Raw genomic sequence first — 13,001 nt, 5'->3', positions numbered from 1 at the left:
GCATAGTTTATTACAGTTCACTTTCACAAATTACCGTGTTTACTTGCGTAATACTCGCACTTTTTGTACTAATTTTTTAATATGAAAATCCAACTGCGACTATTACGCGAGGAAAGCTGTCATTAAGTTATCGCTGCGATCAAAACAATTTCGAATTTTGATACATATAACATAAAAAATAAAATATACCCTACATACGGTAAAATATTGAAACTTGTAAAAATTAAACTCGTAACTTAACGATTCGCGAGAGACAAAAAATTCTTGACAATGGCACGAAAGAACGATATATTCACATAATCGGGTAACACATGAATAACAAGTACTTAACACCACAAAGGAGAAACCCTTACGCGCAGAATGGAGGGTGGAAATAGATTCACAGATGGGCCACGATGTTACATGCTACTAAACACGAAAAGTTCTTTTGCTCGGACTCGCGTAAGAAAAGCAGTTTCGAAGGAAGTCTCGTTCACAAAGACAAAAATCCCATAGACTTCGACTTTTATGCAAGCGAATTTCTTGGGCGAATGTTTTTACTTCGAACATAAGGTGCGACTATTATGCGAGTAAACACATTCTACCTTATGCAGAGTCGTTTTGACATATGATTAGTCTCATACAAAAGTCCTGACTACTGCGGGAAATATGTTAGTCGAACTCGTTAGTATGGCACTAATCACGCGTCAGAACGACTCTGCATAAGGGCCGGTATGTCTAAATTTTAAGTACGCGTTTTTTTGAAAATAAAATTTATAATACGCGACAATGCTTCTTTTAGCTTAACATTTTTTAAGCCTTTGATACTGATGAGTCAATTGCTACAGTGACAGAGAGGTACAACAATTGACCAACTAGTATTTTCTCATGCTCATCAGGGAAGGCTCTCGAATTTTAATTTTGGGTAGGCCTGCTCTCTCGCTTATGGATATATATACACATTTAATTGATTAATGACAATAGGAAATTACTTTTACAGTAGTGGTTAATGCTATTTGTTAAATATTTATCTACCATCAATATAAATAGTGGAAAATATATTTACTCTTTATTGTATGTTTGAGCGTTTATATGTTATTCCAAATTTTTGGTTAAGCCGTATCCGGCCTACCCGCTAAAGCCGCCACTGATGCTCATATATATACTTACATTTGAGCCTACCCTTTAACGTATATTCTGTGAACATGTTACTCTTTTCTTTTGTTTTCCAAATTTCCATTTGTGTTTAACAGGTCCTTAGTATTGCTCCAACTACGACATACCCTCAGTGGTGGATCCAGCTCGGGGCAGGGGGACTAGGACCCCGCAGTTTTGAGTGACAAAAGTAATTGGTCTTATTTATATATTTTTGGAAGTTTATAGTAAACTCATGATATACCTATCCTAGTCTGGGTTCTAGTGCCCCCCAGTTTTTATCTTCTATATCCGCCCCTGGACGTCCTCCCATTTATGATTGAAGAGATACTTGTTTTTTCATCATCATCTGAGTTAGAAATACTACCCAAAAAGAAATGCTAATTTAGCATTTAGCAAGAAAAAATACAAAAATACATTTACGCTAAATTCAGAACTGCTCCAAACACTTGCGTTGTCATGATTTACTACTCCAAATGTTTTTCTGCTTCACAAGTATTGCTTGTATTCGTTGTTTTAAGTATGAGAACTGATCGAAGCAATATTGAATCGCCGATTGATTGTCTTTTTTTTTTTTTTTTGTAGAAATTTAATCGTCTCTTGTACTTTAATCTACGCTGGTGTAGAACGTAGCAGCATCCATTTAAGTATAGGAAAGTCCTTGAGTGGCATTATCCACATCTTTAAATATGCAGAACATGTTTCATAAAACTCTTCCACTTCAACGTATAATGTTTGTACGTTTTAAGCTGATACTTCATCTTCTGCTTTCTTCACCAAAGATTCCACTTTCAGAGATAGAAACCCTTCTTCTTTCCTTTGGTTTATCAATGTAAGAGTAACATTGATTACTCTAAAATTACAACAACTTCTATTAAACTAATATCTGCCTTTTCTATTTAAAATATTTGTCGGTTGAACATACTCATCTGGCTGTATACAAACTAAAGATATGGTTCACTTAGCTGATTTTCAAAGACGGTTCTTAAATCTTGTGGTGCTTTTTCTTCTGAAAGGAAAAATGATTTAAGTACATAAAGTGTCATACTCTCCCTGCTGCTATTTTGTATGTGACAACAATGTGCGGTATTCTACATCTACGAGGGTTGATCCAGAAATAAGGTTCCCAAATAACTCCAGCCGCATGGCAAGGTGCGCAGCGAATCCCACTCTCGATTCCGCCCGGCCGCGTTTCGCTGCGCCGCTCAGTCTTGGCTCAGCAGCCGCCGAGATGGAGGTGCCCATTGTTGCTCCCGGCAAGTGCGAGATTCGTTCCGTAATTCGCTATCTGTACGCCAACGGGACTCCAGCTGTGGATATTCATCGTCAGTTGACAGAGGTGTATGGCGACAAGTGTTATGTCCGTTCAACAAGTCCGAAAGTGGTGCAGGGAGTTTAGTGCCGGTGTCACAGGGATTTTTTACCCCTGGAAAGTTTTACCCCCTTGTCGGTTTCTGCTAATTTCAAAGGAAAAGTCAGAAGTCACATTAAAAAATTATATAACTGAATGTGATCTCTCAGCGTATGCACTCACTTCGGGCAAGATGGCTTTAAATCCGAAGATTTGGTAGAGGGGTAATAATTTCCTAGGAAATTATTACCCCCCTGTCAATTACTGGTTACTTCAAAGACAAACTCAAATGTTTCATTATAAATTGATACCACTTTGTAGTATTTCTTAACAGACATAGTCACTTTGAGCAAGGTGGCTTTAAATCCGAAGATTTGGTAGGGGACTAAAAATTTTCTAGGAAATTATTACCCCCTGTCGGTTATTGGTTACTTCAAAGAAAAACTCAGATGTTTCATTATAAATTGACACCAATTTGTAGTATCTCTTAACAGAGACAGTCACTTTGGGCAAGGTGGCTTTAAATCCGAAGATTTGGTATTTGGTATTTGGTAAAAATTTCCTAGGTAATTATTACCCCCTGACGGTTATTGGTTACTTCAAAAACATCAAATGTTATATTATAAATTATTACCATTCTGTGTTATCTATTAACAGAGGCACATACTTTGGTGAAGATGACTTTATGTCCGAAAACTTGGCTTCATACCCCAAACTTGATAGTTGGTAATGTTTTCCTAGGAAATAATTGCTCTTCCAGTTTTGCACGGGATTTGGTGTCTGACGAGGGTGTCTTAAGAAAAAATGAAATGAAATCTAAGTCTTACGTCCCACGGTTATGTCGGTTAGGCTAAAGGAGACGGCGATTATGAAAAATGAATGAAATGTTGGAATGAAGAAAGTGGGAGAAAACGGGAGAACGCCCAGAAAACCCACGAGCATGGTGTTTGTCCACACAAAGGCCACACGGCGCGAGCTGTGATCGAACCAGTGACCCCAAGCACCGGAGGTGAACGCTCTACCACTGAGCCACCGCGCCCCTCAGGTGTCTTAAGATTGTTGCAGTGTCAAAGTGTTATTTTCTATTAATTGTTTTCTTATTATATCAATGAAATAAGTATAAGCTGCTCTTCAAGGGGAACATGTTAGCACACTGGTATAAAAAGGAGGAAGAAACTTTCCTTCGAAACAATGCACTGTTAAAAAATATTTCATAGTTTTGTTCGTATAAGCAGGTCTTGACTTGTTCTACAAGTAGTCGAGATTTAAGGATTCAGTAGCGACTAAAGGAAAATATTGATTTTGAAACTCGATTTGACTCTTTTGACAATGTAGAACACATGGGAAGAAAAATATATCGAGAATAAACAATCTTTTGAAACAAAGGTAAGTAAATCTAACTTTAAATTCTGTTATTTTCAACTGTGAAAGCAGAATTTAATTCCAAAATATTACATAGTTTGCAGTTTAAATACTAGGTATTACTTGCCTTATAATCTTGATAACTGTTATTACACAGTTTATAACATAAATGATTGAAAATATATCTTTCAATTAGAAACAACGTTATTGTAATTTATTCCTTTCTCTCTCTTCCTATATACACATGTTGGACAATTTATCATTATCATCTGCTATAACGGGTTTAGACAGGAATGCACAACAGTTTTGCCAACAAAATATAAGTTTATATTTTTTCAAATGACACTACATACTTCAAACCAACATGTCAAATATAAACTTAAAATACCACTTTTATTATTCAGTGTTACAAGCTAAGGATGATATAGTATTACAAACATCCGAAGTTTGGAAGCCTCTAACGCAGACACAGCACAACAGAGATGCACAGGATAATGTACATCTAAAGAACTTCAGCGCTGAATACCATGGTCGTGGTATAACGTTTTTCGAATGAATAGGAACGAAGTTGCAGGGATTGAAAATTTTGAATTTTTTGAAAGTCTTTATTTAAAAAACATCTTAGGTAAATATCATATCTAGTTACACGTATGGTTTGCAATGAACGAACAAATTATTTTACCGTTTACAGCACTTCGATATCTCAAACCGTACCGGAGATATAATAAACCTTGATAAAGTTGTCAACACCGTTCAAAATGGCGCGAGCTAGCCACTAGAACAACGTGCAAGGCTTGTAAAAGCAAGATTCTCAAGTCGTACCAGTTGGAAACTTAAAGCTTGGTCAGTACATAGCATCTAAGACGTAAGATACTACAAAGAAACGATTTTTGGAATTTCGAAGTAGAAGCGAAGAATAGGGTGAAAATTACCTTATAAAAACGTGTACGTTTTCGGACCCTATTAAACTCCAGTCATAAAATTTGGTATTTCGACATCTCATTTAAAATAAATAAAAGTTTTAGCCTTCTTTATATGTTATCTCCCTCTAAACTTTCTGAATATAAAATCAACCTTCATCCTCCCCAAAGTGAGTGCGTCTGCTAAGACAAAACAGTATAACAGCAATTTATAATGTGAAAATTTGACCTAATCCTTGAAGTAGCACAGAACCAATACAAGAGTATAAATTCCCTAGAGAAAAAGCACCCCCTATAAAATTTCTGATATAAAGACATCTTCGTCCGTCATTGCGTCTGTTAAGAGATAACAGGGTATAAAATCAATTTATAAAGTAACATTAGATTTTGTCTTTGAAATAACCAGAACGGACAAGGGGGTATAAATTCCCTAAGAAAATGTTACCCCCTCTCAAATTTTCGGCTACAAAGGAATCTTGGCCAAAGTGAGTGCGTCTGTTAAGATATAACACGAAATAATATAAATTTATAATGTAACATTTCAATTGGTCTTGAAGTAACCAAAAACCGACAGGGGGTATAAATTTCCTAGGGAAATATTACCTCCTATTAAATATTTGATATTAGGTCATCTTGACCAAAGTGAGTGCCTCCGTTAAATGATAACATGGAATTATAGCAAGTTATAATGTAACATTTGAGCTTGTCTTTGAAGTAACCAGAAACCGACAGGGACGTAATAATTTCCTAGGAAACTATTACCCCTCTACCAAATCTTCGGATTTAAAGCCATCTTGCCCAAAGTGACTGTGTCTGTTAAGAGATACTACATAGTGGTATCAATTTATAATGAAACATTTGAGTTTGCCTTTGAAGTAACCAGTAATCGACAGGGGGGTAATAATTTCCTAGGAAATTTTTACTCCCCTACCAAATCTTCGGATTTAAAGCCATCTTGCCCAAAGTGACTGTGTCTGTTAAGAGATACTACATAGTGGTATCAATTTATAATGAAACATTTGAGTTTTTCTTTGAAGTATCCAGTAACCGACAAGGGGGTAATAATTTCCTAGGAAATTTTTACCCCCCTACCAAATCTTCGGATTTAAAGCCATCTTACCTTAAGTGAATGCTTACACTGAGAGATCGCATTCAATGATATGAATTTTTAATGTGACTTCTGACTGTTCCTTCGTAATTACCAGTAACCGAGAAGGGGGTAAAGATTTCCAGGGGGTAAACGTTTCCAGGGGTAAAAGATCCCTGTGACACCGGTCGGAGGGACGTCCACGATGAAGAACGGAGTGAAAGACCGTCAGTTTCGGAGGCGATTGTCGAGATGGTCCAACGCGAAGTGCTTCAAAACAGGAGGATCACCGTACGTGAACTTGTTGCTCCATTCCTGGGAGTTTTTATGGTACAGTGGAAAGAGCTTTGACTGAAAAATTGGAGTATCACAAGTGTTGTGCTCGATGGGTACCGCGTATGTTGACAGCAAAACACAAGGAGAAACGTTTTTCCTGTGCTCGCCAGTTTTTTCAAAAGTATCAAGAAAAGGAAGGACTGTTAGACTCCATTGTTACCAGGACAGGACGTTTGGGCGCGGACGTTTCGGCGCTGCCGTTTGGGCGCAAAGCTGTTTAGGCGCCAGACGTTTGGGCGCGAGGTACATAGTAAAAATCACAATTTACGACATATAAAGTAAGCTAGGCACTGAAAACTTGCGAATCAAGATATATACATTTCCTATACTTCTGTTTTTATCTCACCTCATTTATCTGTATATTTTCTAAATTAAATAGTTTAATTCGTTTGTGGTATTTGTTGCCTAACCTTGTCATGGACTGATTTTTCGCTTGTTCACTATTCTTGTACTTCTGATCTAATGATCTAATTTTTGTATTATATAAGAAAGCTAGAAAATGAAGGAATCAGACGACTGTTAATAATGCCGGGGTGGTATCTAATTTACAGGTCCAGGCCGCTTCCTTCCTTCCCTTTCCCCGGATAGTGTGCTCCCTCAAACGCGACGGGTTAAATGGCCTTAAATGCCGAGAACCCAGAAATCTAAAAATCCTAAATCCTAATCGAGTTGAGGGAAAGATGTTAATACAGGGTGTCTAAGACATTGAGTTTAGGAACTGCAGTATGCCGTATTTCTGGTATCACTTTTTTATATTAACATTCCAAATAAAAATCAAAACTTAACACACTTTTTTTTCGTCCCATTGTAAGCATTTAATCTGCATTAAAGAAAGTGGAGAAAGGGAAAAAAGAACGATTTCAAAGTGAAAAATATTGTTAAGTGTACATATATTGGTCATTTAGCCACTAGAAATGTGTTTGACATTCTCACTTATTGCATAACCACAGTAGAAGGCCTGTTTAAATTTTTTTATGGAATAGGTTCACTATGTATGTAATGCAGTCAATCATATCTAGTCTGGTCTACTTACTTTTGGCTTGAAAAGTTATCAAATAAAAAGCACACTTAACTTTGGCTGAAACTTAAATTTACAAAATTTAATTGTTAATTCAGTTTTTAGAATTTTGAAATTCCAGTATTTCTAATATGTAAAACAAAATCCAGTATAATTCAAGGACTTCCACTACAGTAGACACCTTGTGATATCTTGATTGGAATTTAGTACTCAGCGCCTAACATAATGACTTTTTAATTTAACTCGCGCCCAAACGTTCAGTGCCCAAACGGCGGGACCCAAACGTCCGCGCCCAAACGTCACGTACCGATTGTTACGGGAGACGAAACTTGGATTTTTTTTTTTTTATTTCACTCCCGAAACGAAACAAAAGTCCACACAATGGCGTCACTCAGGGTGAGCAGTCGCAAAGAAGTTCAAACAAACTCCTGCTGACAAAGTCATGGTCAGTGTTTTTTTTTTTTTTTTTGATCGTAAGGGGATACTGGTGATCGGTTTCATATAACATGGAGTTTGCATGCTATGTGGTTTTTAATTTCCTCTCTTCCCCCATACGATATATTAATATAACACTTACACATTTTGCACTCCACTTCATGGTAATTTCTTACTAATTTTATAAATGACCATTGCACTGAATATTTCCGCTGAAAAGAACGTTTGGGCTTGGACATGATGGAAACACTTTCTTTATACACCACATACTAGCAATATGAAACAAGATCGTTGACTTTACACAGATAAGGAAATTAAATTCACTTCACTTTACGTGCAAAGATATTTATAGTATACGCACTAGAATGCAAAAAACGCTGGCTCACGACAGACAGGATGAAATAGTGTAAATGCATTTAACATGCAGCGACTGAGAGCAGTACCGTCATTGTTGATTAAAGTTACAACAATGAAGCAGTTCCGCGCTGCCGATTGAAGTATAAAGTAACTAGAAGTTAAACAACCCATAGGACAAAAGAATGGATCTGATTTTCAAACTCCTTGTTTGTTTAGTAAAATTAATTGGATACACAAATCTTTCGAAAACCTTCCGTTTTTAGATAAGACATACTAGTCTTTGCAGGTTGAATTTTTATCAATCTGAAACAGTCGTCCCAAAAACCATTTTCAGGAGAACTCTTTGAAGCATGGTGGTACTAATATTATACCACCTTTTAGATAATTTTTGTGGACGTTGCACAGCGGTATACATTCATTACCAATGTTTCCTCTAGCTAAGTAGTTCTTTGCGTAGCTAAACACATGTCACTTTTACAACACTCTTTTGTTTTGGCACCAAGTGCGTAGTACATGTAAATTCGATTTAGGTAAAACTTGTGCTTCAAAGAGTTAATTCTTTCATTGAAAACTAGGACGTCTAGTAACCATGGGCGTCTCTGGCGGGGGGGGGACGCGTCCCCCCCAATATTTTGAAGTGACAATCTAAAATTCCGCTGAGATACTAGCAATTAGATCATTTCCTTTGATGTCCCCCCCAAATATTACATGCCAGAGACGCCAATGCTAGTAACCCTATATATATACGTACGTGATATCAAACACAAATAATTTCACTGTAAACAGTTAAAAACTTTCGTACAAAATGCCTTAATGAAGAACAATATGGAACGATAAAACGCGATCACAAGCGAATGAATAAAAGTATAGTGCACCAATTGTGTCTGATCCCGGAATGAGTGCTCTTTTGTAGTTACCTATATGGAGAGTAATGTACACGATTCGGTCGTTATATACGTAAGTTCTGCCATTTCAAGGTGAAGTTATGTACTAATACTGTTATAGTATTTCAGTGACAGAATACTATTTAATGCCGTTAGCAATAAAAATATTTTTATACTGCTAGCTATAGTGTATCACCTCCAACATTTTGACGCTTGTGCTGCTGCACATATCCTAACTGTGAACTGTGTGCTTAAATATTAGGCAAATGCGCAGATGTTTTGAATAAACTTTTTGCTCACAAATATGGAGGGCAATTTATTCAGCAAATTGTTCTAAGGGAATCTTTATGAATTATTTACTGCTACTCCGTAGATAATTGGATGAACTATTGTATTAAATTTAATTATTATTTAGTCAGTACTATCGTTTAGCAGTCCAAGACGAACTAATAATTCTCAGTTTTCTCTCTCTTTCTCTCTCTCTCTCTCTCTCTCCATGTATACACATATGTCTTACGTTCATTGTATCTTTTCAAATAATTTACACTAGACTTAATTCTGTTCATTCAAAATTTACTTTCAAAGATGAAGGCATCAAGTGTGTACAAATAATAGCTATCATCCGAAATTTCTAGAAATAACACAAAATGTGTAGATAAAAATTTTTATTACACTAAAGCGTGTCTATGTTTACCACCATCGATTCCATTCAAAAGTTGCCAACTTACAGAAAATAAGTGTGATTGGTGTACTTTTAGAATAGACTGTCTAGTATTACTAACGAATTGACTACTTCGTGATCAGTTTTTCGTAATTTTCTTTTCCTGTCATTATTGTAGTTTTCTTCCCAAACCTTAATAATTGAGTCCGTGTTTTTATTAATGTTTTCTACCGTAGATTTTGATACTCCAAATTGTTGATATTGAGCGTTGACTCACACCTTTATCTATCAACTCTAAATTCCTTTTCTTATACATACACAATTCATTAAACTTCCTACGTTTTGAATCCATTATGAATCCATGAATACAACACATCCCTTTCCATAAACACAGAGATCACTGAACACACACACACCAAAATCGGGAATCACTCTTTTGCTGCCTGTAGAATATTTTTTATCTCTACTGATTGAACAGTGATAAATATTTTCTGTAGATACGGTACCTTTGCAAAAATAGCGAATCAGTTACTAATGACAAGTATATTCATGGTCGTTCATTCTAGACGTATTTGCTTTATTCTTTTTGGTACATATGCACATTCTGCTAGTTACCTACCTCTCATTAATGAGCTGCAGTGTTTCCCTCGGAGCAAAAGATGTTTTGAGAAAATCTTAAGGGAATTCATATCTCAAAACTCGACAAACCATCAGGTTCTAATAGTTGACAATTGAAATGGTCAGCTTTAACCTTGGGTATTTTCCAGAATTACTAAAGCTCTCCACTGATGAAACGGACCGATATAGCTAATGGTTTTACTAAAACAGACAGGGTAAACAAATACGTACAACCATTTCCTGAATTCCTGTACGTGCTTTTTCTTATTTAGATCTTTCTTAACCATCCCTTTATCAGGGCCATTGACCTCCAAAAACAAATCGTAGGAATCCATAATTCTTTGTTTCCAGTCACAAATACACTCATATGGGAATACGAAATAGTTAAGAAAAATTACAAAACGGTATTTTTGTGGCCAAGATGTGCAGGTAAATTTATCATTATCGTCATAGGGTAAACATTGCTTCAATGCGGCTAATTTCCAAGATAGACAGGTGGCAACTTACAGAGCAATAAGTTACGAAATGTCTTATGGGAAATTGCAGGTTCAAGACGAACCAGGCCAAGATAAGCAGGTGGCCGAATTAAAGAGTTGGCCAAGTCGACATGTTTTACTGTATAAAATATCTTAAATTTTAAACTTAAATGTATAAAAGTCAGTGCTTTATTTGGAGATGTAGGGCTACTTAATTAGTACATTATAAAACTTGTTACTGGTATTTCAACATTAATTTCCCTAATATTACTGACCAAAAGGTTTTATTTTTTTCAGGCTGCAAGACATATCTACTTTCCAACAAGTTCTGACAGATCCAGAGTATCAGTCCAACCCCATTCAAACCATTACTGCGTACATCCACAACAAAATCAGACAAGGAATTATGGATGAAACTTGAAATATTTTTTATAAGTCTATAAATTTCTATTTGTGGTGCTGTGTCAAAATAGTTTGTAACAATTTATTTTTATAATGATACTTGTATTAAAAACGATACTAAATATTTAGTGGACGTGTTTATTTAATTGTCTTTTTAAGGTTGGAACACTTTTAATCCTTATCTGTTACGGCGAGAGTCAAATTTATGAATAAAAGAAAAACCCAGTTCCTGTAATTTTAATTGTAAGTGATGTTTTGAAGTATGATGCGTTGATCTGTTGCCAGTCTTAACAGTTAAAACTGTTGGTGTTTGCTAAAACGACGATCTAGTTTTCCCACGAACGATTTTTTTGGTCGATATTTCCTTACTTACTTCGGTGTTACACTTTAATCTGTGATTAGTTAATGTGCTAGTACTTGCGTTTGTCGGCGCCGGACAGCTTGGTTTGAATTTCAGAAAGTTACTTCCCGTGATAGCGAGTGAATGGTGGTATTTAGTGGTTCTCCAAGATCATATGAATTTTCCACTTAAGTATCCCGTTATACTTAAGCTGAGCTACGAGATCGTCGAGTCAAATATTTTATTATTTATTAGTGCAACAATACAATCTGATGGAGTGACTTTGACATTAACAATTACTCTTATAGCTTAGAGACACACCGTCATCTGCAGGGGGTACAATGGTACCTTACTCTCTGTTGTTTCACTTATGCCGGGGCAACATGAAGGCACACCATAATCGAAAATGTCAGTATGTGTACAAATATTAATATTTCGAAGGGATTGATAGATTCAGATCGTACTGCTCTCATAGGCTTCTTTAGTAAACTGAGTTGGGTTGATTTTGAGTTTAACGTCCCTTTCAGCAGCAAAGCTATATGACACGGGACCTGCTGATTAACGTGGAATGCGCACCACATGAGCTACCGCCTAGAATCGAACCCTGGTCTCCCACGCCAAAGGGTTTTTGTAAACTCAACTGTCAAACCTTGGTATCCTTTAACATCCACAAACATTTCAGTACAAATAGAAGAAAATCACATAAACCTTGCGGCACTGGCGCTACAAGATAGGTTTCTTCTGTTAACGAAGTCAGGTGGATAATAATATTTTGAAAATGACAGAAATCAATGATTATGAGGTAATACTTGATCATAGGTTAATGGGCTAATGAACCTGGTAGTGTGTGTGGAGGATACTATGCGGCTCCTACCTATCATAGCAGATCATTGCTGATGACGTACACGAGGGGTGTCCAAACTTTTTAGCCTAAGAGTCACCCTGACTTCTCAACTAAGTCCCAAGGGCTAAGACCTAGTTAGCTCATAATACCAAGCGCCAGCGCCATCTTGTAGCAAGTAGCACTGGAAAAGCTCTGCTGGGTAATCGCTTGTCTGGAAGATTTGACAACTCCTGAATGTTTTCGAATATGTTGTACACACTGAAGACGCGTGGTATAAACATGGAAGACAACCGAGAGCTGAACAGTTCCAAATTTTGAATTCAGAGCGACAAATTAGATCTGAAGTGCGAAATATAGTGCAACTAGTGTATTTTGTGATTATAGTTTCTTAGTGAAAATATAGTGAGAGTAGATGAAACCAGTGTATCTTGTTTATTCAAAATCCCGGCTTGTAATGGAATTAATTAAATTAGGGTTGTAAGTTACGTGCCTTTTGTGTGGATTTGTACAAATATAGAAATGAAACGGAAGGTAGATGGTGAATGCAAGACATTTAAAGAACAAAGTGGATACCGAAATTTTGTTATTGAGTTAAGTAATAAGAATAGGCAATGTGTGTGATTTTTAATGAACAATATAAATCCTCAAAGAATAATGTGATATCGCGTCATTTTAGACCATTTCGTATCACTAAATAAAAACAACATGCTTCGGTACAAAAACCAACAAGCAGACGACGGATGGAACACAGAACCCTCCGCAGGCTCCAGCTCCGA

General features: G+C 36.4%; 1 protein-coding gene across 2 annotated transcripts in view; it reads left to right on the top strand.

The window, feature by feature from the left end:
- LOC145689821 (ribosome biogenesis protein SLX9 homolog) overlaps nucleotides 1-11,169 on the top strand; it is a 52,985-nt gene extending 41,816 nt beyond the window's left edge. For both annotated transcript variants that reach the window (XM_081764032.1, XM_081764033.1), the window contains exon 4: nucleotides 10,937-11,169. In XM_081764032.1, the coding sequence (XP_081620158.1) occupies nucleotides 10,937-11,060 (124 nt within the window). In that variant the 3' untranslated portion in view covers nucleotides 11,061-11,169. The remainder of the gene's footprint in view (nucleotides 1-10,936) is intronic.
- Nucleotides 11,170-13,001: the final 1,832 nt, after the last annotated feature.

This window comes from Thermobia domestica, chromosome 7 (genome assembly GCF_964235325.1).
Source record: "Thermobia domestica chromosome 7, izTheDome1.hap1.1, whole genome shotgun sequence".
NCBI lineage: Eukaryota > Metazoa > Arthropoda > Insecta > Zygentoma > Lepismatidae > Thermobia > Thermobia domestica.
The sequence above is the reverse complement of the archived record's forward strand: the minus strand, read 5'-3'. Positions and strand labels throughout refer to the sequence as shown.